At 47.2% G+C, this 26746-nt stretch overlaps 1 protein-coding gene across 12 annotated transcripts in view; it reads left to right on the top strand.

Annotated features, from left to right (window-relative positions):
* CACNA1C (calcium voltage-gated channel subunit alpha1 C) overlaps positions 1 to 26746 on the top strand; it is a 662038-nt gene that overhangs the window by 590849 nt on the left and 44443 nt on the right. For 4 of the 12 annotated variants that reach the window (XM_047065565.1, XM_047065563.1, XM_047065561.1 and 1 more), the window contains exons 30-31: positions 10691 to 10774; positions 25211 to 25243. In XM_047065565.1, coding sequence (XP_046921521.1) covers positions 10691 to 10774; positions 25211 to 25243 — 117 coding nt within the window. Of the gene's footprint in view, positions 1 to 10690; positions 10775 to 11332; positions 11417 to 25210; positions 25244 to 26746 lie in introns of all 12 variants that reach the window. The other 8 variants (XM_047065559.1, XM_047065562.1, XM_047065557.1 and 5 more) reach the window with 4 other exon arrangements.

The following is a 26746-nucleotide window of genomic DNA, read 5'->3' as shown; positions in this document are numbered from 1 at the left end:
TCATATGCAATTCTGTGTCCCATGAGAGGCATTCAGTGAAAGTTTAATGCATGCATGCAGGATGCAAATTACAAAACTGGAGAACAAGGAAAAGAGAATCCAAATGGTAATATCAGAAAACACCATTGGGGTGCCTGGGTGGCTCAGTCGGTTAAGCGTCCGACTTCAACTCAGGTCACGATCTCGCAGTCCGTGGGTTCGAGCCCCGCATCGGGCTCTGTGCTGACAGCTCGGAGCCTGGAGCCTGCTTCCGATTCTGTGTCTCCCTCTCTCTTTGCCCCTCCCCCATTCATGCTCTTTCTCTCTGTCTCAAAAATAAATAAACATTAAAAAAAAAAAAAGAAAACACCATTAAGATCATCAATCTTCCATCAATGCAGAAATCTCTACACATTCTTCCTTTCTGCCATAAGGGATCCCCTATTTCTACAGGCAGCTCTGTTGGGAATCCTTCTTTATATTGAACTGAAATGTGCCCCTCTGTCATTTCTACTTACTAGTACTGATTTTTCCATCTTTTCTTTCTATAAATGGTTATTGAGCACCTCAGTGATGATGTTGAGACATGGTACTATCTCACAGGGCTCACAGTGTAGTGCAGAGACAAAGAGATTAAGGAATAGGGCAAGTGCTATGCTGGGCAAAATAGGCCACCACAGGGTGAGCATGACTGAGGCAAGAGACACCTCTTTGAGATAAGGTTGTCAGGAAGGTACCATTAAACTGAGGCCCAGAGGTTGAAAAGGCCGGAAGAGCATTTGAGGGAGAGGTGAGAGCAAAGGTCCTGAGGCAGGCAGGGATAAGCTCAACTTGTTTTAGGAACTGAGAGCAGTGAGTAAGAGAAAAGGTTAGAGGATATAGACCCTTCAAAATCTGTAAGGGGTGTGGATTTACCCTGACTGCCCTCAGAAACCACATGGAGCAGGGCCTTAGCAGGAATTATATAATTGGATTCATGTTTTTGAGTCAGCGTGCTGCTTAAAGAAGAATGCACTGTTATGTGCCAAGAGGGAAAGCAGGAGTCTGTTCCTGGAAGCACAGGTGACAGCAGTGGAGGACAGAGAGAGGTGGTCAGAGTCGTGACATTGCCCAATGGTGAAGAGGTGTGAGGGTGAGGCAGAGGAATCAAAGGAAGGTCAGGATAGTCTTTTCACAGGACTACCTCTTGCCCACCTTTATATCCCTCCAGATGCTAACACAGTAGCACCTGGTACTTGTCAGTCTCTGGAAATGTCACCTGAATAAGAGCAAACCAAAACTGTCCTCCACAGACAGCATCCCCTAGGAAAACTGAGGAACCCTGTGTCCTTCCTCACAGAGATGATCCCAACCCCTCGATGACAGGTCTAACACCCTATGAGGAAACCCCCTTCAATTCTCACCCTCCCCAGGTCACTCCCAAGAACTAGCTAGAGAGGGAAGCAGAGATGGAAAGCCAAAGGAGTGGCTGCTAATACCTACAGAGCTGCCATCTGGAGTGGCATTCGGCAGGACCTAACATCACCACCTAAACTAGGGAACTGCTGTCTTCAGTGTAATGAGACAGGTTTCTTCGTGTAGGACTCAGAGCCTGTGATGCAGGATGTGCTCCAAGACTGCCCCAGGTTAAAGCCCCAGGAAAGGCTATGAGAATCAACACTTGCAACATTTTTAGGGGACTGGATCCTTGTTTTTTGGTTTGTTTCTTTTGTTTCATTGGGGTTTTTTGATATGCTAATTAACATCTCCCAGAACTGTTCCACAGAACACACTTTTGGGAATCTGCAGGGCCCCACACTGATCCAAGGAGGTGAAACTGACATTGAGGGTTGAGTGGGTGGGGCCAACTATGTTGGATGTCCCGCAGTGTGAGGGACAGTTCCACCCAAGGGAGATCTCACCTGTGTATCCTGTGAAAGCACTTGGGGAATGCTTACCTGAGGAACACCATGGGTAAACCCTGAGATGCAGCTCCTCAGTGGCTGGTTAATGGCCAAGGTTCAGTGTAGATATAGAAATATGAATGACTCTTGGACTGAATGACTTTCTATTCCCTCACCAACCTGGAAAATTCAACTGTAAAAGCTTCAAGAGTAAGCAATATTTTCTTTTAAAAGTTGTATAGAAACTTAGACATCCTTTTAGATTAGCTGTCTTCTATCCTTTTTGAACCAAAGTTCTCTTTTTGTAACACTTTGTGATACCTCCTTAATTCTTCTTAAAGAAAATCAGAGGAAACATAAATCTTTATGTACACAAAATTCACATCTATACATATAAGGTAATATTTATATATTAAATGTAATGTAATATTTATGTACATACATTTTATATTATATGCATATATATACACACATATATATAAAATCCCTGAATTTTAATGCAGTGGGGAAAGTCTGTATTTAGTAGCATTCATTCCACACAAAAAGTAGAAGTCAAGGAAAGAGCAGAGATATGAGACCTTAGAATAAAAACTTAAGATAAGTTATAAGTGACGGTCCTTATTTGCATGTGGCACCCTACATGTCTCCCAAAAGTCATACAGGACACACCACAGTTCATTAGGCAGAACTGTCCCATGCATAGCAGGACATTTAGCATCCTTGGTCTACCCACCCCCATTACAAAATACCAGTTTCACCCCCCGAATCTTAGGGGTGCTCCCACAGATTCCCAAACACCCTAGAGGACAGTGCACACCCCATAGTGAGAACTACTGCCCTAGGCTAAGGTAGGACTTCATTCAGCCTCTTATTTAATTCTCGAAATATTTGAAACCTGTTTATTCAAATTATTAAGAAACCAGGGTCTCCCACCAGCAGGGGAACCCCCTCAGCCCAGAAACTCCCCACATATGTAAGTCTCATTCAAAGGAGTAGAAACGGAAAGAGAAGGAAGGGAGGCAGCAAGGAGGGACCACATAACAACTCCCTGAGCCCCTGGCAGCAGACTTCAGCAGAGTCAAGAGGTACCCGCTGGGTAGGGCGTAGCTCCTGCTTGTTTCTTAGCAGCCTGATTATTATTTATTTGTGGGATGTCCACAGGGTACCTGATGCCAAACAATGCATGCAGACAGCCACAAATGGGCTTTGTCAGGGAGGGGCCTCCCCACCGTGGCTCTAGTACCGGGGGATTTGCATATTGTTGCAACATTGTGACAGGTTTCTTTCCTGCCTGGCGCTTGAGAGCTTAAAAGTCACTATGAATGATAAAAAATAATTACATGACTTGCATAAAGCCTTTATGTGGGAAGGGTGGTATTAGCTATTACATTTAATTATTTAATGTGGGAAATTATTCACACTGTGTAAAGAAGCCCTGTGGAAAGTACTCCGTGGTTCGCTTCTCCATCCCTGCCACTGAGAAAGAAACCAGAACTCCCTGAGTCTGGGAGGGGAAGAGGGATCCTCAGACCTGCCCCACCAGGTCTGAGGCTCTGCCGATGCTCCCAGCTGCTACTATAGGAGAGGGGGCAGTGCAGGAAGGCCATGGGCAAGGCCACCCTACTGACTGCTCAGACTGCAGCAGTAGAGGGGTCCTCGCAGCAACACTGCAACCAGTAGGCGCTGAACACGTCCTGTGTGAACTGAGACTGTCCTCACAGAGCCTGTGAGGGCTGCATAGTGATTGCTCCTGTTTGACAGAGGAGGAGGCAGAGGCTATGGGAACCTGCCTGCACAACTCAAGGTTCATCTCTGGAAACAGGGCAGTAGCTCATTCAGTTCACGTTTCATGCACTAAAGTGGGCACAGGTACTGCCTCTCACAATTGCGCTTTGGTCACCCCTACCCCTTCACTAAGCAGGGGTCAGCCCATTAGGCCAGGAAGGACACGGAGGAGACCTGTCCGATCTGGGTTTGGAGTGTCTTCCCAGCTGGGTTGGAGAGAGGACTCAAGGCAGGCAGACCACAGAGGGCTGTCAAGGTCCAAGTTCAGTCTCCTCGTTCACCCACTCCCAATACTGCCTGTTCTCTGCCTTCCCTTGTCCTTCGGAGCATGTCTGTGGTGTTTATTTGAACTGCAGGTTGCCTGCATACATTGCAATGTGTCTGCCCGGCCTGTCCCCGCCATGGGGACACATCCATCCAGCACCCTGGTCCTGGAGGAGACCTGGGCAGAAAGCAGCTCAGTAGTAGCAGGAAGCAGCCACTGGGATCCTGCAGCCCACCCAGGTGCATGCTGAGGCACAGAAAGAGCTTTCTGTGGTCCCCAAAAGGAACTTAGTCAATAACCCCCAGTTTTTCATCTGCTCCCGGGGGGAAGAGTGCAAGTGTCAGATCTATTCAATCTTGTGGCACCTAGTAAGGCACCTAGTAAGTGCTCATTGTGTGCTCTTAAGATAAATAAATGAAAGAAGGCCTTTGAAACATTCCTGGGGATGAAAAAAACTTAATTTAAAAAAAAACATGGAGAAGATTTCCAGTTCAAAGTGTCCAGTTCCTCCAACAACTTCAAGGGCAGCCCTGTCACACCACCCACCTCAGGTCTCCTCTCCCCAGAGCCAAGGACCCAGTCCCTAACCCCAGCCCCTGCTGGCTCCTCCCCTTGTGTCCACTGTCCCCAGTTATCTGTACAGTGTGAGCCTCCAGGAGCCTCTGAATGAACACACCACAGGGTAGGAGCTGACAGAAGAAGGCAGAATCCTTACTGCCTCCCAGGCTGCCAGGTGCCTGGAGCAGCTGCGTGCTCCAGTTACCACTTCGCCTTTAGACACCACTAATCTCCATGATTACTGTTATGTCTAAATGACATCCTAACATAATACAATTCATATTATCTCTGCTTGGTGTCAGTTACCATTTTGCTCCCTGATACTCTGTGAGATCGACTCTCCCCACGGCTGCGGTGCTGCCAGCTGCATTCAGCGCCTCTCCCTGGCTCATTCGCTCTCCCCCCACCCCCACCCGTGCCTCAGTCCCATGTCCCAAAACCCAGGAGAGACCAGTGCTGCCAAGGACCTGGGCACCTCCCCCCACCACACCAGCACCTCTGCTCAGCTCCCTGCCTCATGTACCTTCTCTCAAATGCTTGTTCACTCAAGCAGGGGCTCTCGTTCTCTTTCAGGGACCCCCTTCCCCTGGGGGAGGATGAACCATGGTTGGCCTCTCCCTTCCATTTTAGGCCCTGCCTCCAGCAGGTGGCCTGACCCCCCTCCTCCAGCTTTGTGTGGACTCCCAGCTTCCCCCCGAGATGCAGAGCTGCCAGAGACCGCAGTCCACCTCTGGGCACTGTGCATCCTGCCTGCCACCTCTCACGCTCCCCTCCACTCCCCCTCTTTCTCCTTTCCTCTCTCCTTCTTCCCCCCTTCCCACTATCCGTATGGCTTTTCCTCTCTCACACCTCTTTTCATCCTTCCCTCTGCCTCTGCCATCTACCTTTCATGACCTTCCCCATCCATGCCCTTCTCACCTTTTGCTTCTCACCTGATTCCTGCAGTTCCTTTGCTTCTCTGCCATCTCTGCCTCCTGCCAGCTGGGCTCTCCCTCCCTCTGACACTCTTCCTTCCCTGGCCTTTCTCTGTCTCAATTCCAGCACCTCCACTGCTAATCTCAGCTCAGGTCTCCCATGTGGACACTGTGCCTGGCAACACTCTCTGGGGCTCTAGTGTCTCTGGAAGTAAACACCCCCAGACAGACTGAAAGTCCAGGTCAGCTTCCGCATCAGGGCTAGGAAAGTTTCCTCATCACCTCCTCTGTGTTTCTTTGCTTTACCATCAGAAGTAGATTTGAAGGTGGGCAGGCAGGAATAGAGAAGAGGGGGAAAAAAATGATGACAGCAAAATCATCATTACCTCAAAATCCCTAAGAAGACACAACATAATCCCAGATTTCCTTGTGATAACTTCTCACCACCAACCTGTTAGCTTTTATTAGCCTCTGAGCCTGTTAGCCTCTGAGATCACAGAGGAGACCTCGGCTCTGGGCAGGGAAGGAGCTAAGAATCTAGAATTCAAGGGCAAACGCATGTGCCTATAACCTCTCTGTAGCAGCCCTGCTCTCCGGGATCAGAGGCAGAAAACAGACCCACGTGGCAGCCCATCCTCTCCTCCCAGCCTTCTAGGCAAAAGAACAAGGGCCTGGGTCTCTGCCAACACAGATAGTGGTTTCTAAGAACCTGGCAGTTAACTGTCTACATGACCTTGAGTCGAACAAAATTGAGCCATGACAACTCACAAACTGTCATCAATCTCCAAATGGTACTAGCCAGATTTCTTTCAAGAGTCTCAAAAGACAGTCAAAGTACTCACTCATGACTCAAGGTAGGCAGAAAAGGCCCTAGATGCAGACAAAAGGTAAGCTCACTATCCTAGAACCTTCTACTTCTTCCCCACTTCTTCCACACACCTGCGCTTTGCCTTCCCTTCTACTCAGTCCCACACCCAAAAGTGAACTTGTGTATCCTGCTTAATGAGGAGAGAGGTAGATGAGCTCAAGTTAATCCTGACAGTCATCCATGTTCATTTAGAGCTTACTTTAGGCCAGGCACAGGTCTAAATGCTTTACAAGCATTGCCTCACTTAATCCCCACTATCACCCTATAGTTTTCCCATTTTACACATGGGGAAACTGAGGCACAGAGAGGTGAATTTATCTGCTCAAGATTACCCAACTAGTAAAGTGTCAGAAGTAGGATTTGAGCCAACAACCTACCTCCAGAGACCATGCGCTCTTTCGACTTGGAAACTTCACTGATGGAGGTGAATCAGGGCACAGATTATCCAAAAGGGAAGGAAATCCACAATTCTTGTGTACTCAAAATGCACAATGTGGTGTTTTGCAGCAACTTTTCCTTTCCAACAATGATTTGCTAAAGCTAGAATCAGGTTGGTCTACATGTTGTCAGTCCACCTCAGCCGGTGAGCAGGGGTCCAGCAGCACTCAGGAAAACGGGTGATGCCAAGAGTATAAGCAACATCACAGGGGTGGCCACTTGGCAGCCTGAGTGGATACACATGAGACCAGCCCCAGGAAGGCCAGAGGAGAGGCCCATCTTCCAAACTAATCCCCAAAGCCCACTACATCTACAGGATTTAAGGAAGCCAAGGGAAAGCCTTCTAGCGCCCCAAACACCATCCCTTCTGGGTGATCAACCCTGCTTGTCTCTGAGGAGCTGGACATTAAGAGGTTTGGTTCGCCATTTCAAGGAGAGCAAGGAAAACCCTCTTCCTAACCTTGACTTCTACCCCCTTTGGGACTTCATCACCAGGGAAGGAAGGAGTCACAGGTACAGCTTGACTCCAGGTTAAACTGATTTGATAAAGAAAAAGTCTATGATTTTTCCCACCCTCCTTCTTCCATTACACCCGCAAAATCTGTATTACCTGTGGTTTCCAGCAAATAAGGTGGTGGGCTAAACAGTGTGTGTGTGTGTGTGTGTGTGTGTGAGAGAGAGAGAGAGAGAGAGAGAGAATACTAAGCTCTTACACTCCAGAGTGTGCAGGGGAAAAAATATTCCTCCAGGCCCTGCCCACATAGGGATTTGGCCAGGTGTCTAAATGGAGGAGATCACCTTGTTTCTGGGGATGGGTTTGGAACAGGTGGGAGGAAGGACTGTTGCGGGGGGGGGGGGGGGGGGAGCAGGGAGGAGGTGGACCAAGGAAGCAGAGACCTGAAAACTGGGTCTGAAACTGTCTTCATGGTCCAGCTTAGAGAATTGATGGGCTTATGGGATAGAGGAGTGGGAAGGTGGGTGTATGGACGAGTCAGGGTGAAAATCTGTCTCTTAAAGGGATCCTGCCACCCACCCACCCCAAACATGCTCCCTCACCCATGCATTCTAGCTGTGTGTAAATCTTCTCGGGAAGAGTCCACGGGAACCCTTGGCAATAAGGCAACTGGTCGGTCTCTGCCCCCATTGGAGGCCCTGGCACTGGGCCTACCAGGTATCTTGCCAGGGACAGAGGAGTCAATGAAAAGCCTCAGTAGCACAGCCTGGTGATGGCAAGGATGAGGCATGAGGCATTCATCTCAAGAGAGTCCAACCAATGGAAGCCAGCCATGAAAGGTTGGGAGAGGGCCATGGTCAAAGAGGAATGGGCTGGCATGTGTTTTCCCTCTGTCTGCATGTACACAAAGAAATCCTAGAGAAAGGGTAATGAGTGTTGCCCAACTGGGTAGTTGGCAGGGTCCCTTTAGGTGTCAGTCCTTCCCCTGGTGCTCACCAGGTGACTAACCTGTGTGTTTATCCTGGCCTTTGCCCTACTCTCTGCCTTCCTTCCCTTTTCTCCTCTCTCAGAGGTGTTGCAGACCAGGCCGGCTCACCCATTTTGTTTCAGGTCTCTGGTGAATGAGAAGGCTCCAACTCCTCTTCCTTTCCTGAATGCTGAGCCTTCCCCCTTCCTATCTCTCCTCTTGCCCCCACACCCAAATAATGTTTTGTTACCACGTTTTCTAGGCTAGATGCTGAATATTCCTGGACTCTGCTCTGGTTCCTGTTTCTCTCCTTTTTCTTCCTCGACCCCACCTCTCCTTCCCTTCTGAAATATCTCTCCCCAAAGAGATGGTATTTCCACCTAGAGAGACTCTCCCAGTGTTTTCCAAAGTCTAAAACACATATATATTTATATCATTTGGGGTCTTCACTCTTTACCTCCCTTCTTTCAAAATCCATTTTCTCCCTTTGCCCTGTGAATTATATCTAAGAACCTGGGAGGGAATTAGTTATTTCCTGCTCATAACATGTGACTTAAATAGAAGAGAACAGTCTCCCTCTGCCTCAAAGGCTCTCGTATATTCAGAAACTATTCTGGGAAGCCAACAAGAAAGCCATGTTTTCCAGCTGACCCTCACCTAACCCACGCCCTGGCCAACCTCTGCTTCTCCAGTCTAGCTGTCCAAAGTCTCCGCACTGGCGTTTCTGTTTTCTTTTGGCAGAAATGCCTGGGAACTGAGAGGCCCCTTTCCCTGTGACCTGACCTCCCACACTAAGAATAACAGCCCTAGGACAGCATGTCTTGCGATCCCTCTGGAAAGAGGGCATGGCCGGGAAGTGGGGAAGTTAAGGGAGCTGGATAGAGCCAGGACGATGGAGGAACAGACTCTTGGCTCTTGTGAGTAACATATTAAAAGGGAGAGTTGGCAGCCTTCAAGAGAACTGGGGAAAGAGGTCTGAGAAACTCTCAGAGGACCCTTAATGCTTTCATACCCACTCCCCAACCTCTAGAGTTTGCCACCAGCAACCTCGAGGCCCCAGCTAGTGTCTCAGAGAATAGGAAAATGCTGGTCCTGCTGAACAAATGTGGCCCAGCCCTGTCTTGTCCCCTTTGCAGAACATTCCTTGAAAAACTGAAGAAGCAAATGAAATGTCCTTTTTTTAAGAAGATAAATATCTTTAGTACTAGGTCCTTTCCTTTCCACCTCTGGGTAATGTGACTATCCTGTTCCTGGGGTTGCCTGAACTGTGCACATATACCCCATGTGACCACAAAGCAGTGCTCTCTAGACTCCTCCACCTCTCAGAGAGGCAGGTGGTCCAGACCCAAGACACCTGTCTTCTCTGTAAAGAGTCCACCCTTCCAGGACTCCTGGAATCCTCTAGGATATCTGAGACAGCCTATCCTTGGGTTGACTCATCATCCAAGACCTCAAAATAGTCTTTCAAAATCATCTCTTCCCCTTCTCCAAATATGATGGAACACCAATGAAATCCATGAACACAGGGTGAAGTGGTGAAGTCTGGACACTAGTCCTCCCACTCTGTGCCATAATCTCCCTTCCGTGGCACCACTGCCTCCAGTCCCTTCTTGTGAAGCCTGCATCCCCATTCCCTCTACCCAGACCACCCCTATCAATCCAGTTCTCAGGCTTTGATAATTTCATTCACTTTGGGTGGCATTTGCATTTCAACGGGACTCTATCAAACTGATGGTGTTAGGAGAGGAAGCTGGGGGAGGTGCATAGGAGATACCCCTGAAAGCACTGTCTAGGGCTCTATCTGACATTGCTGAACTAGAAGACTGACCTGGACTCTGTCTCCTTTCAGTTAGTAAAACCTGTGCCAGAACAGAGCTGTCCCTGGAAAGACCAGGGCATGTCCAGTGCTGGAACAGGGATGACCCTGATTCTAGCTGCATAGAGTCCAGCTTATTAGAGGTATTGTTTTTATGAGGCAGTCCTCTCGTTATTGCTGAGCTTTACTTGAGTCACTGCTGAGCCCAGATGACCTGGCCACCCTTCTGGACCACACTGCTGTGGTTTTCAGGGCCTTTGGAATTCCCAAATCATCCACAGGACCACAGTCCAATCACCTCAAGGGGATCACACACCTATGTCCCTCCTGCCTCCATCTGTGTCCCTCCCTGCCTGCAGACAGGCCCTTCTGATGGAGAAGAACTGGGGGCATAGGAAACGCTGAGCAGGGACTGAGTCCAACCATGTCCCTGTGCCATTGCAACTCCCATTGCCTGCCCCCATGTCTATTCCTACCCCCCGTGGGAAACAGAAAGAGCCTTTGTGCAGGAGGGTGGTTATGTGGGATGGACCTGGAGGAAGGGGGGCCTTGTGACCATGGGAGGGTGGGGCAGGAAGGTTGGACCAGCCACTTCCCAGCCACCTGCTTCCCTCTTGGGCTCCTGGCCACAGATAAGGGCCCTCACAACTCCAGCAGCAACACTCAGGTGCCTGGACGGTGATTCTGATGGTGATGTTGCTCTGTTCTTGTCTGTCTAATATTCCTTTTTAATCCCCATCCTGCCTGCCCCTCCCTTATGTAGGGTTACTTTAGTGATCCCTGGAATGTTTTTGACTTCCTCATCGTAATTGGCAGCATAATTGACGTCATTCTCAGTGAAACTAATGTGAGTATGACTCTGCCCTCCCCAGGAAGCCTCCTTCTTCCTCCTCTGCCTCCTCTGTTTCCCTTTCTGTCACTCTCTCTCTCTTTACCTCCTTTTATTTTTTTGGTTTTTTAATTTCCTGTTTTTACCCCCCTCCAGTCATGCTTTTTATTGAACCTGCCGTCGTCTATGGGGGAAAAAAAGTGGGAGCTTCTCCTCCTTTTTTTCTGTTTGTCCCAGCTCTGCCCCACTGTGCTGGGCCCAGGAGCCCGGAGCTGAGTGAAGGGGCAGGCACAGGGGAAATCTTTGAACTAACCCAGCTTTTGTCAGCCCTCTCCGCCCTGTGAGAACCAGGTTGCCCAGGTTTGAGCCGCCAGAACTGTAGAGTGGTAAGAGAGTATTTAATATGCCCACGTAACCTCTTTCTTTTCTCATTTTTTTCTCTTCTCTCCTTTCTTTCATGCTTTTTTTTTTTTCATTTTTTCCTCTTCCTTTTTGTTTTGTTTTTCTCCTTTGTTGTTGGTTTTTTTTTTTTCTCTTCTTTCTCTCTCTTTTCCTCGGCTTTTCTGCCCCATGCAGCACTATTTCTGTGATGCATGGAATACATTTGACGCCTTGATTGTTGTGGGTAGCATTGTTGATATAGCAATCACCGAGGTAAACGTAAGTACATGGCGTCTGTACCTGACTGTCCGTGCCTGTTCTAACACTCATTTGTCGTTCCCCGGTTCATTTTTTTTCCTTCATTTTATTTTCTCCTCCCCACCTTCTTATTTTCATTTTGTTTATTTTATTTGTTTGTTTAAGTTGGTTTAAAGGATTTTTTTTCCTGTTGCTTTATTTTGATTTTTTTTTAACTTTTGGAACGAGTTAGGCCTCCCCTTTCCTTTTTCGATTGCTGCATCTTTTCTCTCTCCCTTTACAATCAGCCTGGCATGACTCACACTGTATAGGAGGATGCAGCTATGGGAAACAGAGAGTGCCAGAGCAAAGGGGTATTTACAACTTCTGGGCCACTGCTGGGGCAGGGACCCAAGCCTCTCCTCACCCCCACCTTCACCTCCAGACTGCTGCCTTTCCCTGTCTCACCTTCCACTCCCGTGGCACCTTGGAAAGGAGCTCCCTCACGGTGGACCACCAAAGTTAAGGCTTGGACTTTGCCTGCCTTGTCAGCCCAGAGACCAGCCCATTACATTCACACTGAAAGGAAGGGCTCCATTGCCATTTTAACATCAGCAGCCCCTGCAGGCAGCCCAGTCCCCCCAGGCTCCTTGGGGGAAGGAGAACCGACCATGTCAGGACCCCTGCTCAGATCCCTCTTCTCTGGAGTGACCAAAGAACCAAGCAGTTGGGTGATCCACTGGGAGCTCTTCCCAGGGTCTTTCCTTCCACAGCCTTTCCTTCCCTGGCTGTGGAAGCAGATTCTGGATGAGCATCTCACTCCCACATGAACCTTCCTGGAGAACTGACTCTTGCACCTGCCTGGTTCTCTCCCACTCCTGACCCCATCACAACCCAGCCCCCGGCTCCCTAGCCTCAGACAGAACCCCAGCCCCTGCCCCCACCCAGGGCCTCCTGCCACCTTCTCCCAAGTTGCCTCCTCCTATACAGTTCCTTCCAGTTCCTGCACATGTCTTTTTGTTACCTGGCATGTTTAAACCTTCTCTCTTTATCTATAGGCAAGCCCTCTTGCGGTCAGTCTTTAACATGTGTCCGTTTAATTTTTTTGTTGTTATTATTTTTCCTTAATTAAGAGACTTGGTAATGTTTGCACAAACCTTTGATGCACTGAACCATTGAATAACAGCACGGAGCAGACGCTGTAGAGTTTTGATCTAAGATGTTTGAAAGTACCCTACCAACTGCCACCATCTCCCTTCTCCATCCTTACCCTCCTTGCTCCACTCCATATTTTGCTCCCAATCAGTTGAACTGACATGTTATCATATCTGCCTGATTCCCCTGACTAGAAGCCCATCTACTTTCCTTCCAGCAGATGGACGTTGGAAGGATCCTGTTAACACTTTCCCTACATTCCCCTCCCATCAACCTCTTGTACCCTCCCTGCTCACCCTATAGCTACAGATTCGATGGTCCTTCTTTCTCCGAGATCCCCCTGCGTTGTCTTTGTCTCATGTTGTGTGTGTGTGTGTGTGTGTGTGTGTGTACATACTCTCCCTTGACTTTTCCCATGAAATTATCAGATCATTAAAAAAAATCAATCTTCCTACTCATGCTCTGTGCCTCCCCTCCCCTCAACACCTCCCACAACCACCCTCACCACTCCTGAGCACACTTTAGGACTGTCAGGCTAGATGAGCCCTAAATCTCAGGTGCTAATCAGGTCCATGAGTCACCCACGCATGTCTAAAGGCCAGCACCTTTGTGCTTGGAGCCTGTGCCTTATGGTGCTCTCAACTGATGGAGCAGACAGAGAGAGAAATAGAAAAGAAAGAGCAGCCCTGCCTTCAGAGGGGTTTGTCTTCAACACAGTAATGCAGCTCTGTAAGAATCTATGCCAAGAGACTGAGAGCTCTCCTGGATGCAGGGAGGACTCATTGCAGCCCCAGGGGGTACCTTTGTGATTCTCACTGCTGGCAAGGCCTACATCACTCAACCTGCCATTTTCTCCCAAACTATAAGTGTTTTTAAATGAAAAACAAAGCAAAATAAGTTTGCTAGGGTATAAATTTTCTACAGAAAAAGTGGCTACATTGGGATAAAGAAGGAGTGTGCAGGGCAAGAAAGGAGCATGAAATCATCATGCAGACCCTTATGTTTAGATGATGGTTTTCTACTTATGATTCATCTATGCATTTATCTCAGGTAACTCATAACTGCCCTGTGAATTTCACAGGCAAGAATTATCACTCCCAATTTGCTGACCGTAAAGATGCTGATGGAGAGATTTAAGTGCCTTTCAGAGCCATACAGCTGGATTTCGGCCTCTTGGTGTAGCCAGTTCACTGTGCCCTGGGCTAGAGCACCTATCTCTTCACTCCAAGGTGCCTTGAACAAACACACACATCTCACATAACCCCCTATGTGTACTCCCATTAGCCAGGATTTGTTCAGCTCTTACATCGTGTAATCTATTCCTATTTTTTAAGTCATCTTTTTTATTTACTTAAGTAATCTCTACACCCCACGTGGGGCTTGAACTCACAACCCTGAGATCAAGAGTTGCACATTCTCCTGACTGAGCCAGCTGGGCACCCCTGACATTCTGTAATTTATATTTTAAATAACCACACAGGGATTTTTCCCATTTTCTAAACTAGGAACTATGTGTCATCCCACCTGAGAGTCCTGATGTACCTCTGACTCCTCCAGCCTCCCTTCACCCTGCACTGAGATTCTTCTCACTCCTCCAGATTGAGGAATTTGTTAAAAGTCATACAAATGACAACTGAAGGGTTGTCTGGAGATCAAACGGGGACAATGTGTATAAGGGAGAGCAAGAGAAGGTGTCCAGAGACCCACACCACACAATTAATGGCTTCTGAACAAAGAGAATAAATGTAACATCATCCAAAGCCCAAAGGCAGTGTGGGAGAGGAAGAGAGGGCCAGATGTGAAGTCAAAAGCTCTGCCTATAGAAGTTACCAAAATGCCCAAAGACTTAGTTTCCTCATCTGTCAAAGGAATATGATGATATTTACTGCAGTGTGTTTTGAGGCTGAAATAAGAGCATCTATTTTAAAACTCTATGTAACTGTAAAGCACCACTGAGTGGGAGAGACGATGGCACCCAAGCAAATGACATTTTTTTCCAAAACCCCTACTGGAGTAGCTGGCAGGGCCTAATCTCCAACCAGTTATATCTAAGTATAACTTACTACCCACAGACACTGCAAGGGCCCTTATTTCCTGGATATGCTTAGACTCTGGAACATGCTGGACAGCTATGGCCAGGTGAAAGGAAGCACCGTGTAACTGACCACTGCCCACAACTCAGGCCTCCATAAGCCTCCTCCACAAGCATGGTCCTGGAAGGACCCCAAGCTCAGTGCTGTGGATGACAAACCAATGAGCAATAACGCGTAGTCTCAGAGGTAGGTCCCTCCACCACATGGTTCTGCCTTCACGTTGTCGGCAGGTTATGGGTCTGGACGCTCCCTGGCATGAGGAAGTTCACAGCACCCAGGGTAGTTTCCCTGGGTGCTGCTCTAGGCCTTCCTGGAATTTTCTAGCCATACTGTCATCACAAGACATCTTTCCCAGGCATATGTTCTATTTGGCAGGAATCCACACTTTTAGCCTCAGAGGAATCCATAAGGGCTTTCACCTGTCACTCATTATCTTTGACTCTTTTAAAACTACAGAGATCAGCTCTTGGTCCCCTCACTAAATCCTGTATTTATCCTAAATGCCGTCAAATACTCCCCACATTCATATTCATCTCCCCACAAATACTGTCTCTTTCCTCCTTGCCTTCACTACACAGGCCATGGTGCCTTACCCTCTCAGGAAATGGGTTTTCCACCAATCCCAGGAGCCATCATTCATTCACTTCACTGTGTTTATTGTCTCACCTTCTGTGTGTCAGGTACTATTTTAGGCACCTAGGATACATCAGTGGACAAAACAAAGCCTGTTGCTCTTGAGCTGGCATTCTAGGGTTGGAGGAATTATCAGACAATGAGCAGTGTTGTAAGTACAGAAAATAGGAACATCATACAGTGTATCAAATGATAAGTATTTTGGAAAAAAACTGTGCCAACTGAGGGGGATCAGAGGTGCTGGGGAACAGTGAAGGCAGGTGCTGTCTTAAAAAGATGGGCTTCACTGAGGAGGGGACATCTGAAGAAAGCAAACATGTGAAGAAGGTGCAGAGTTACCCATGCAGATACCTGGGAGAAGAGCTTTCAGGCAGGAGGAGCAGCCCCTGTGGCTGGTGCAGACTGAGCAGAGGAGAAGAAGAAAGAGAGGATTGGACAGGGACCAGATTTTGGCTTTTACACTGAGCAAGAAGGGAAGACACCAGTGCCTTTGAGAAGAGCTGTCCATGATCTGACTTGCATTTCCAAAGGACCACCTTGCTGTCTATAGGAGTCGAGAGTGGAAGCCCAAACACCACTTAGAAGGTAAACACAGTAATCCAAGTAGAAGGTGATGGTAGTTGGCGACAAAGCAGCAACAATAGAAGTGGTAAAAAATGGTCAGATTCTCAACCTGTTTTGAAAATAGAACAGTGTCTCCAGACAGACTGGGTGTGGGTGTGGGAGAAAGAGGCATCCAGGATGGCTGGGGCTGGGCCTCAGCAGTGGGAGGATGGAGTCAGTATCAACTGGGAAAGACAGCAGGTGAAGCATGCTTGCATGAGGAAGACAGGAGCTCCGTGAGGACATCAGTGGAGATGTCAGGTAGACAGTTGGGCACACTGTCTGGGGTCAGGACGTGGAGTCATCAGCATGTAGATGCCATTCAAAGCTGTAACAGTGGTGAAGAGCACCAAGAGAGGGAGAAAGGCAAAGGAAAGACGAGGACTGAGCTTGGGACTCCGGCATGAAGAGGGCAAAACCCCTGTGCTCACAGCCACTCTGTGGTTGAATTTCTGTTCTCTCTGGGAGATGCCTGTGAACAAACACCAGACGTTACTAGAGGCAGATCGTGAGTCCCCACTTTGTCTAATTCCGCTGAGTTCTGCTGAGTTCCCTAGGCACCGGCCATTGCCCCTCTCCTCCCTGATGAGTTAACCTTGTTCTCTGCCTAAGGCCCCTTCCTCTGTGTGCCCTGTGAGGGCAGAGTGCAACAGCGCATCGCTCTGGGACTACTTTATTTCTTGGGTCTGAAATTATATTTTCCAGAGGGAAACCTAAAGAGGTAACCCCTGTGATTATTCATGGAAGACCCTGGAGCGTCAAAAACTGCTCCCTAACATCCAGACTGGAATCAACTTGGGTGCCTGGGACAACAGCCTTGCCCAACACTCTTCTTTTCCAATCTGCATTTTAAAGACTGTTCCACCACAGAAAGTGCTAAGGGGCCTGGATGTTCGCACTGTGGATATGGAGAAACATTCCCAAACAGTGAATTAAGAAGCCTGGGTCCTCTTTTCATCTCTGGCACTATTAATCCCTGTGACTTAGAGCAACTAACCCCATTCTCTGGGGTTCCTCGAATGCATGTGGTGAGGTGGGCAGGTTGAGATAGTCTCAACCTGAGGGATCTAGCATTGCACGATTCTGAACTGGGCTTTTTCTGATATACTTTGAGGCATTTTTATTTCCCTTCATCACCTTGCAGATTCGAGAGGGGCACTCCTCATAAAGCTCCCAAGACCTGTGGGAACTGGCTCACTTGGCTTTGGCAGATCTCACGTGGAAACTCTCTGGAGAGAAGGCCCTAAAGGGACCTTCTGGGAAAGGAGCAGGACAGAGATTGTGTGAGGGGAAAGAAGGCTGGCTTCTGGGGGGGCTCAGAGGGAAGACAATCTGGAGGATTTGTTTAGGTGCCAAAGTGCTAGTCCACAGAAATGACCAGAACAGGAAAAGCAAGTTAATTAACAATGGTACTAGTTGTGATCTTAGCTGATTAGGAGTGAGGTGGAGACAGGAAAAGAGGAGGAGGAAGAGGGAAATGATGGCTTCTCTTGGAGGAGTATTTGCCAGGCTATGTTAAAGACATTATGCACATGGTCAGATTAACTCCTCAGAACACTTAGTCTCCATAGGCGGAAACCGAGCTTCACACAGGATGAATAGTTTGCCCAAAATCACATGGCTAATGGGTGGCAAGACTGGGATCTCAAATCCATTTCCATTAGAGAATCGACTCCTGCACTTTCGTTGGCTAAATCCCTGAGCCAGACTGCCTGGGCATCTCAAGGGGCCCCTGCCACTCACAGGTCCTCATGCAGTGCATTGCCAGCACCGTGACCTGGCACAGAGCTGCCCAGCCTAACTTCTCTGTGCCTATTGATGCTGCCAGTGCTGGACCAAGGGAGCCAAGGCTGCCCTGAGAATGCTCAGACAGATAGGTCTGCATACTCCTGACTGATGCCCCTGATTAATAGGGCTCAGGAGAAAAGGGCAGTGTAAATCAGCCCCCACTACCCTTGCTCACTTGACACTTGCAGCTTGAGAAGGAAATGGGAAGGGGGGGACACTAGGGAGAATGCGGTAACAAGACTGGGAGGGATGGGGCTCCACTGCAGGGAGTGTCCAGGGATGTCTCCCAGGAGCCTCTAGGTGCTGGCCCCAAATCTTCCTTGCCCTGGCTCCTGAAGCCAGTGGTACCTTCCCACCACAGACCCATGGGACAAATAACTGTCTCTTACTGGTTTCCCATAAAAACAATAAAGCAAGTTTGATTCCTGCTCTGGTTTCAGGGTCTGCAATGACAGGGAAAGGAGTCATCCTGAGTCATAGAGAAAGAGTGTGCTGCACATCCACCCCCTCCAGGATGAGTCAGAGAGCTCCACACACACGCTTCAACCCTCTCTCCATCCTTCAACCCACAGTGCCTCCATGGGGTGGCCCTCTTGGTCTGCCTTTCCCTGCCCCCAACCATAACAGAGAAGGGGCCAGAATGGGCACAAGAAGGACAGGGCTGATGCCCCTCAAGAGCCATGATGAGGGGTTGAGGCAGACAGTGGATTCGTCCAAGAATGTTAGAGTGGACGCGACTTTGCAGACCTTCGGCCCAAGCCCATCTCCACATATTCCGCACATGTGCATGGAGTATTTACTGTGCAGCAGAGCCTGGGGATATACCAGTGTTTCAGATGAGGACACAGAGGGCCAGAGGCAGGAAACAACGTGCTCATTCTCACCACTTTTTAATAGCAAAGCCAACCCACAACCTGGCCCCTGACTCCCAATCAGGTGTGTTGGTGTAGGGGGCTCAGCTGGTGGCATTACCAGACTTTGTCTATATGACAATGGTCAGTGAGTCCAGAGCTGGTTCTAAGGTAGATTAAATCAAGATTGATCTCAGACTAAACTGGGTGGGGAAGACTTGATCCTTGACATCTCTGTACACCTCTATTGCCCTTTGCTGGATCCCTTCTTCTATTGCTCATGGATCTCCCTTCCAGCTTCTTCCCACTTGCAGCACCACCCCCAGCACCAATACAAAACTAATGCAACCAAAGTATCCTGTTTCCAATATACTAATTCATACTAAGATAGTAGTGACTCAGTAAGCTACCTTCTGAAAAGTAACGTTACCCTTCTCTTTAGAGAAGATAGTAATGCTCAACTTAAAAATTGGAAATCTAGTGTGTCTAATATAAAACTTTGAGGAACATGACATCTGGGTGAAAAACATATTCCCCACCCTCCACCCTCCAGTTGCTCTATAAAGTCAGTTTTCTACTCTGCTTGGAAATAAAGTTAGCCCTCAAGAGATTTAGCAATGCATCTATCAGCAGTCTAGTTGGCAATGAGGAGCCATTTTGAAAGTCCCTGGCCCTCTGCAAGGAGAGGTTTGCTGTGCAGGCAGTGGACCACAGAGTACCATGAAGGCAGATGTGATAGAAAGTCAGGCCTGATAAATCAGCCTGGTATGCAAGTTTTCCCAAAGCTGTTGCCTTGAGGTGTCCTGCAGGCTTGACTCGAGAAGTCCGTGGGAACCTGCTTTTGTATGGAAATCCTGGTTTCGGTTCTTCAGCCTGTGTTGGACAGTCTGAGTGTTCTGGCAGTTATAACCCATCAAGGCTCCTCTTGCCCTCTGCCTTCTGACCAAGACCCCTTCACTTTCTCTTTTCCTCTAATTTCCTTTCCTTTCCGTCCCTATTCTCATCTTTTCTGTCCACACACAGCCCTCTCCTTTCCCCTAAAATAGAAGAGTGGAAGGAGGCTGTCACAACACACCCCTTGGTTTAGCCAGACCACCATCTGGGCCTTGCCAGTGTCTCTTACATTAGTTCCCACAGGCTAGCAAGCTACTGTTGGTGTCGTTGCCAGAAAGTTTCTAAAGCAAAGGGATCTAGAACATTCCATGAGCCAGCAGAGGATGTGAGAGATCTATACCTCAGGCAGGTTCAAAAATGCCCATGAGTGCCCCCCAAAGCATAGTCTATACTATTTTCTCTTCATAATTAGTGCACCTTTTCTCTCTGTCATACTCTTGTTCTCTGTCTCCCGTTTTCTCTGTCCTGCTGGGCTTGTGTTCTCCTCTCTCTCTCTCTCTCTCTTTCTCTCATATATAGAATTCTTTGATGTTGTTAGCACTGCTGACAAACTGATTTCATTCATTTATTCTTTATGGGTTTCTTTTGTTACTTGAGTGAAGGATATTGACTGTCCTTCCCAAGGGAAGATAAAACTATCTTGACAATTTAATTAGTCATGTTTAGCATGAATTATTGGCAGGTAATAGCACCTGGGGAGCCATCAGTCTGCAGGTGAATAACACAATGACTCCTGAGGCTTTAGCTGCTTCCAGCCACATGAGCTAGCCACTGTGCAGCTAATGATACAGGGGTCTCAGCTGTCCACTCTCGGCAACCTAGCACACAGAGACAGGAAGAGAAAGAATGAGCCAGGAACCAACAACCCCCATGCTCTGTACCTCTCCAAAGAATCCCTTAAAGGAAGTCCTGAAGGGGCATTTCAACTGTGTGTCTGTAACCACAAAGATTCAAGAAGGGCCCTTCTCCTTCTGGCTAGAATTTTACAATGGGAAACAGATACAAACCAGGAGGTTTCCAACATGGTGGAGGTAGACAAGGGGGAAAGGGGGACTGCTCTTTCCACTCTCCACTGCCTCATATTTGAGCTTCCTTTCATTTTTTTCCTGCCCTTTTCTGTCCAGTGTTTCTGCCTCCCTTGTCATTACCCCTTCTTCCTTTTCCTAGCACCCCTCCTCCACAGATCTATCTCTAAAGACCAAAGACCTCCTCCACAAACCAAAATGGAAATTCTGCTTAAAAACTGTTTGCAACAACCCATATTTCCTTCATTTTCCCTTAAATCTTAAAGCCATTGACAGCTATCCTCAGCTTCTATATATCCCAGTTGACTTGTGCTTATTTAAACTTTACATCTCCCTAGCAAAGAAGCTCTTCATTCAACTTCAGAGGGGTTACAGTTTAAAACATATTTTACTTTGGTCTCCTTAAAATTCCCTTCCTTGCTGCCATCTCTGGTGGCTCTAAGTTTTAGCATCTCCCACCTCCACATCTGCAGGGCCACACTTTAGTTCCTGGTTGAAAGAGGAGATAAAAAGGATAATGAAGACTCTTCTGCCTTAACCTACATTTGCTGGCTCCTGACTGTGAAGGTGGTGTCAAGTATCTCTAGAGGCCCCTGACTCCTGCTATTTCCAGTCATCCCTGCCTGTACCAACCTGATGATTGTCCTCCCAACTTAGATTAACTAGAGTATCACCAACAAAACCTCAATCCCTCTGCCTTCCACCATCCCATGACTCTCTTACAACTGAGCCAGCTATCCTGTCTTGCAGATCAAATTAAGATGAGATTAGAGACAGTGAATAGAGAGAAGCAGAGAGCAGAGCTTGGGAGGTAGGGAGGGTGCCAGCTGGACCCAGACTTTCAGGTGGTCTGAAATGGAACTTATATTAGATCCACTCCCTAAGCTCTGGACAAGAGATACTTAAAAAAAAAAAAAAGCAACAGTTCTGACTCACATGCTCCTGTGACATTGCTTTTGACTCATGTTTCAGAGGAATGTAAAATTTTAGCAACTGATATTATAACCATTGTCTCAATGGCGGCCACTGGGATGGTGCATTCCTCTTCTGTGAGGCCTGTTCATGACTTAGCCAAGAGCCAACCTTCCCTGGAGGGAATCAGAAAGTAATCTGCACCTTTCAAAGTCAGCATGTCCAGAAAAGTGCAGCAGGGGCTTATCTCTTTAAAATGCTCTGTAATGACTCCATCCACGTTGCTGCAAATGGCAAGATTTCATTCTGTAATGGCCTGATCTCGAGAAAATATCCTGGAATACAGCTTTATTGGGTACTCCAGCCTAGATATCTACTGCCCAGCTTCTAATCCCTAGTAGTCCTTACCTCCTTGCTGTGTTGAGAAAAGAAACACTCCCCTTTTATATGGCTAAGAGGTATTTTCAACAACCTTTTAGTTCTTCAGAGAGACTGACTATGTAATGTTAACAATTGGGAGACACGTTCCACTGATTCTCCCCTTCATCCTTTTGGAAAAATCTCCATCTAGGAGATTCCTCTCCTTATCAGCCTCTGGTATTCCCTGAGTTTCACTCTTCAGTATCCTACGCATGCATGGTCTAAAGATGGTACCCCAGTGAAAAGGAGCAGGGAAGACATTCCAGAACCAAGACTTCATCCACTGAGATGATAACTTCTAATTTGATCCTGAGCTTGATTCAGAAAGACAGTTTTCCAGAAAATAGCTCCTATTTGCTGTCCAGTGCCACTCATATCATCATTTCCAGGTATACAAAACCTAGGTAATCTGCATAAATACACTAAACAAGGTACATGAGTTTCCTTTCTATTTGCCCTTAGCCTGTTAGCTGGAACCACTAGCCAGGATTCTTTATGAAAATATTCCACCTCTGCCTCACCAATTGAATAATAACCTTATTTCATTTCTACCAATTGTACGAACAAATTAAGTTAATTGACCAATATCTTTAAAACCCTTGAAAATTACCAGACCATTAGAAAACAAAGATTAAATAATTGGCTGCTGAGTGCCTACCATTACTGGACAAAATGCCACTGGAAAACTCAGCCACAATGTTCAGAATAGATAAGCAGCTCTGTTGGCTCACTGTAGAAGGGTCTCCAGGCTCATGGGACATAAGTCTTCAGAGTCTTTCCACCTTTTCCTCCCCAGGAAGACCACAGATGGAGAAACTCTAAACTAACTCAGGGGAACTGGGAGCAGATCTGGGAAAGGGTCAAAGATGAATGGCATAAGTACTCCAGGCCATCAAACAATTCCGAATTTAGTTCAAAAAGTAGAACTATTGCTAGGTGACCTTTCAGGGCAGTATACCAGGGAATCACAGAGTGGCAAACAGCACAAACATGGCTCTGGGCTAGAGGTGCAGGTGCCCAAACCCAGTGGGTCCAATCTCCCCTTCTAGCTCACCAAGAGATTCCACTTACAGCTAAGCAAGGGTACCAAAGACTGGAATGACTACACAAGATCATCTAGGAAATGTCCTTAGGGGGTTGGCACTATGTCAGTGTACTGTGGGCTCTGTGAGGGCGAGGGCTGTATCTCAAGCTTCTTCCTATTTCCACTTAGAAATCACCCAATGATTGCTTTCTTATTATGAGTGGTTAGTTTTTTTTGAGACCCTGGATCTTAAAAACATAGTTCTTCAAATAAGAATAGGCTTATATGAGACATTGACAAACACCACTCCCATAGGCCAAAAGTGCCCTCTGAATAGCATAGCTTAACACCCAAGAAAAAAATTAATCTCCAAATTAAAATGAGTCTTCAGATTCTCCCAAAGTGAGACCCTTAGGAGAGCTATCATTACCTGGGCTGGGGACCCAACATAGGAGTCCCAGAGAGCCCCATCCTTCCTCTCCCTTCTTCTCTCATTGCTCCTCCTGACTTCTTCTTACCCCCTATTATAGAGGTGTATCATAAGTATTATTAAGTTAATACATATTTTTAAAATAATAAGATACAATCAAGGTGATTAGAACATACTCAAAACTAAATCTTGAAGTAAAATATGACTTAAATACATGAGATCTTCATTCAATGAGAGCTGTGAAAAGCTAAAAAGCAACAAGGAAATACACAGTTAATACATTTTAAAATCCCACATGTGGGATTCTGAATGTTTAAGAAGAAAAATGGTTAAAATTTTTCATGGCTGGGGGTTAACTCATTAGGGCCACATGACCCAGATATGTTCTCTAAATTGTCTCCATTCTGGTCCTGTTCAGGATAGGATTGACCCAGAAGATGCTTAAGGTTTTCTCAGGGATCTTAGGAGTAATGGTAGCTTTGGTGGTTTTCAGGGTGGATCCAAGAGGAGAACAATGGCCCATGTCTCCTATGGGAACTCTATCTAATGCCCTGGCATTACATGTAGTGTAGATTTACCTCTGTCTGACTCACACTCCCTTCCCCATTATAGCTCTAGAAACACAGAACTTCTTATCCATTAACACAGGAACACAAGCAGTCAAGCAGCTTGAAATTACTTCTGTGTGTGTGTGTGTGTGTGTGTCTGTCTGTCAGTGTCTGTGTGTGTCTGTTTCTATGTTCTATCTCATCCTGCTAGCTAAATTCTAGTGACCCCACAGCCTCCAGGCCTGTCAACTGACCTGGCAGCTGGTATTCCTCATGAAGCAGAAAGCAAGATCTAGAATGCACTCTGTAAATGACTAGAGAGGTGTCCCTTCCCTTCTTTTCCCTTGCCTCACCCTTTCTCTCCACCATTCCTAAAAAAGGACATCTTAACAATTTGCTATAGGAAAAAAAGGAATTTGCTGAGAAATCTGTTACCAAAGAAGTATTTTCAGTCTGCAAGTAAATGTCTAGTTGTGCACATTTCCATCCTTCAAAAATTCCATTACATGTTTCCTTGTTTGTACCTTAAAAACAGAAACACAAGAGCAACCATCTGAAAGTGGAGGGTAAAAGCAAAGTCATGACCTTCTAGAAAGAGTTAACAGCTCAGATGGTCAGGATCCATCAGGGGCTTAGCTCTGGGGCCCAAAGAGTAGGGGCATCTTCCTGGATACAAGCTCAAGGAACTGGGGGTTGCAATGGGATACTCACCAATGGCCAATTTCCTCAGCTCCTCCCCTAAAATGAACTCAGCAGTCAGACCCATAAGAACAGCTTTTTTGAGGGTTAATAATAGTATCCTAAATTGTGTGCAAGTCTTCAAAATGTAAAAAACATTCATTATGGCCAAGGCTCTACACCTATAGACTGGAGCTAAGCAAGACCAACTCCCGCCTGAACCTAAGCTTGAGGACAACCCCCACTACAGGGGGGTTGAGGACCACCTCTTTAGATCCTCCTCAGTGATAACTAAAATTCAGTTTTCCCCTAAACTTGAAGGACCATTACCCTTGAACTCCTCTGCTCAAGTATGTTTGGGCAGGGATGTGCACTAAGCATAACCAAGGCCTTTCTCCTTCAGCTGGCAACACCCAGGGTAAGCTAAGTTCATAAAGTTTATCTTAGGAGACATAGTTCATTTCAAAAAACAAAACAAAACCTTCCTGCACAAAATTCGGAAGAACTCATTTGCCACAGGTGTGAATTATTTAATGTGTGCCCAGAAATGGTCCTGAATAGAAAATGCCTTTGGGTCCTCACTAGATGTGAGACACACCTATGCAGAGTTCACTCACAGTGATGTCCCAGAACCTGCCCAGCCTATGCTTTGTATTTCTTTCACTTGTTTCCTTTTGCCCTCCCCTGCCACGGTGTTGCTCCTGTGTTAGCCGAGACCTAGAATACCAGGCATCTTCGTTGGAGACTCATTACAGCTTATCTCTATCTGCCTTTCTTTAAAGCCAGCTGAACATACCCAATGCTCTCCCTTTATGGTAAGACCGACCCTCCTGACCACGCTGTTAGCTTCTGTGACCCTCCTCTAACACCCCCACCATCACTCCCCACCCCGGTCCCCAGAGTCTCTCGGAGCCCAGCCTCGCTCCTGTTGCCGTTGCATGTAGCCACCATGTCGTGTCTGTCCTGCCCTCTCCTGCCTGGTCGTGTGTGAGCCGTGAAGTGCTGTTTGTGTAATGGTGTTCTTTTCCCTCCCTGAGCTTTTCTCTGGGTGATAATTCACTGTGATCTTGACCATCTAATGAGCCACCAGGAGAGAATTGGACCCAAGGGCCATTTCCTGTTAAACATTCTGAGGACTCCACCGGCTGAGTCTCTAGCCTTAATCTGATGTGGGAAATTTGTGCAGGGCACCCATAAGCACCTTGGTAAGGGCCTCCAGAGAAAAGAGGAAAGAGAAGGATAACAGAAAGTCAGATGATGACTTCCCACTAATCATCCAGTGTCTGTAACATCTGGCCTCCTGTGTCCTCAGTATTTAAGGCCACAGTAAAATGTGTAAGGTGGAATTTATTACTGACAGTGTGGCTGAATATCCAACCACTCCAACAAATATACCCATGAATTTTTCTAAATTGCTGAAGTTCATTAAAATTAGGCTATCCTCACTTTTCTACAGCAGGCTGCAAGCAGAAAAACGAACTCAGTAGTTTGATTGGAACACTCCTGATGTAGGAGTCTATGATTCACTTTGCCTAAAGTGACAGATGCCACTGGGTGTGACCTTGAAGCCTCCTTGGAGCAACCTTCTCCAAAAAGCTGCCATCACATGTTTTAAAACTGAGCCAAGTGTGAGTTTTTAAAAGGACAAGTGAGTAGGTCAATTCCCTGAAAGTCAGCAGAATGGGGGCAAGATTGGGCCGGCCGGTGGTGTCTCCTAACACAGCCCATCCCAGGCTGGCTGGAAGGTTGCCAGGGAAAGGCTGAGACTGGATGTTGTACCCTACTTCACAGAGGCAGCCACTGGGGTCTGCTTCTTCCCAGCAGTGTCATTTGACTTCTAAGAGGACGTTTCTGTGTCTACATGGAAATGTGCTTCTCCTCCTTCTAGAGTGTTAGGAAACTATAGCTACTTGTGGGGACCGGGGAGGGTGGTGAAACCAACATGGAATTCAAACTGCAAGCTTGACTTTTATTTTTTAACTTATTGGATCCAGATGCCCCTGTAGCACCAGCTTCTCAAACTCTTGACACTCAGAGCTGAAGTTCCCCGTGTAAGCTTGTTCTTTCTTCTTTTTTCTCCTTTCCCGAACATAGTGGAACTGACAGCTGAGTTATAAAACCCCAAGCCTCCTCTGCCTTCTCCTCTGGGGGAACACAACCTCCTTTTAAGGAGAGAAAATAGAATTTCAAGTAGATACATGGGTGATAGAAATGTGGAGATTAAGGGCATCAAAGACTTCAAAATACACAGGCAGGGTAGGGCCCAGGGGCAGGATGAGGAGTCCCATCCTGAGTCCTGCGATAGCCCATGAGCAGGC

Source organism: Lynx rufus, unplaced genomic scaffold (genome assembly GCF_022079265.1).
Source record: "Lynx rufus isolate CCGP_SWC_20201006 ecotype Redwood Valley unplaced genomic scaffold, mLynRuf1.p SCAF_7, whole genome shotgun sequence".
NCBI classification, from domain to species: domain Eukaryota; kingdom Metazoa; phylum Chordata; class Mammalia; order Carnivora; family Felidae; genus Lynx; species Lynx rufus.
Note: the sequence above shows the minus strand (reverse complement) of the source record. Positions and strands in the feature narration are given on the sequence as shown.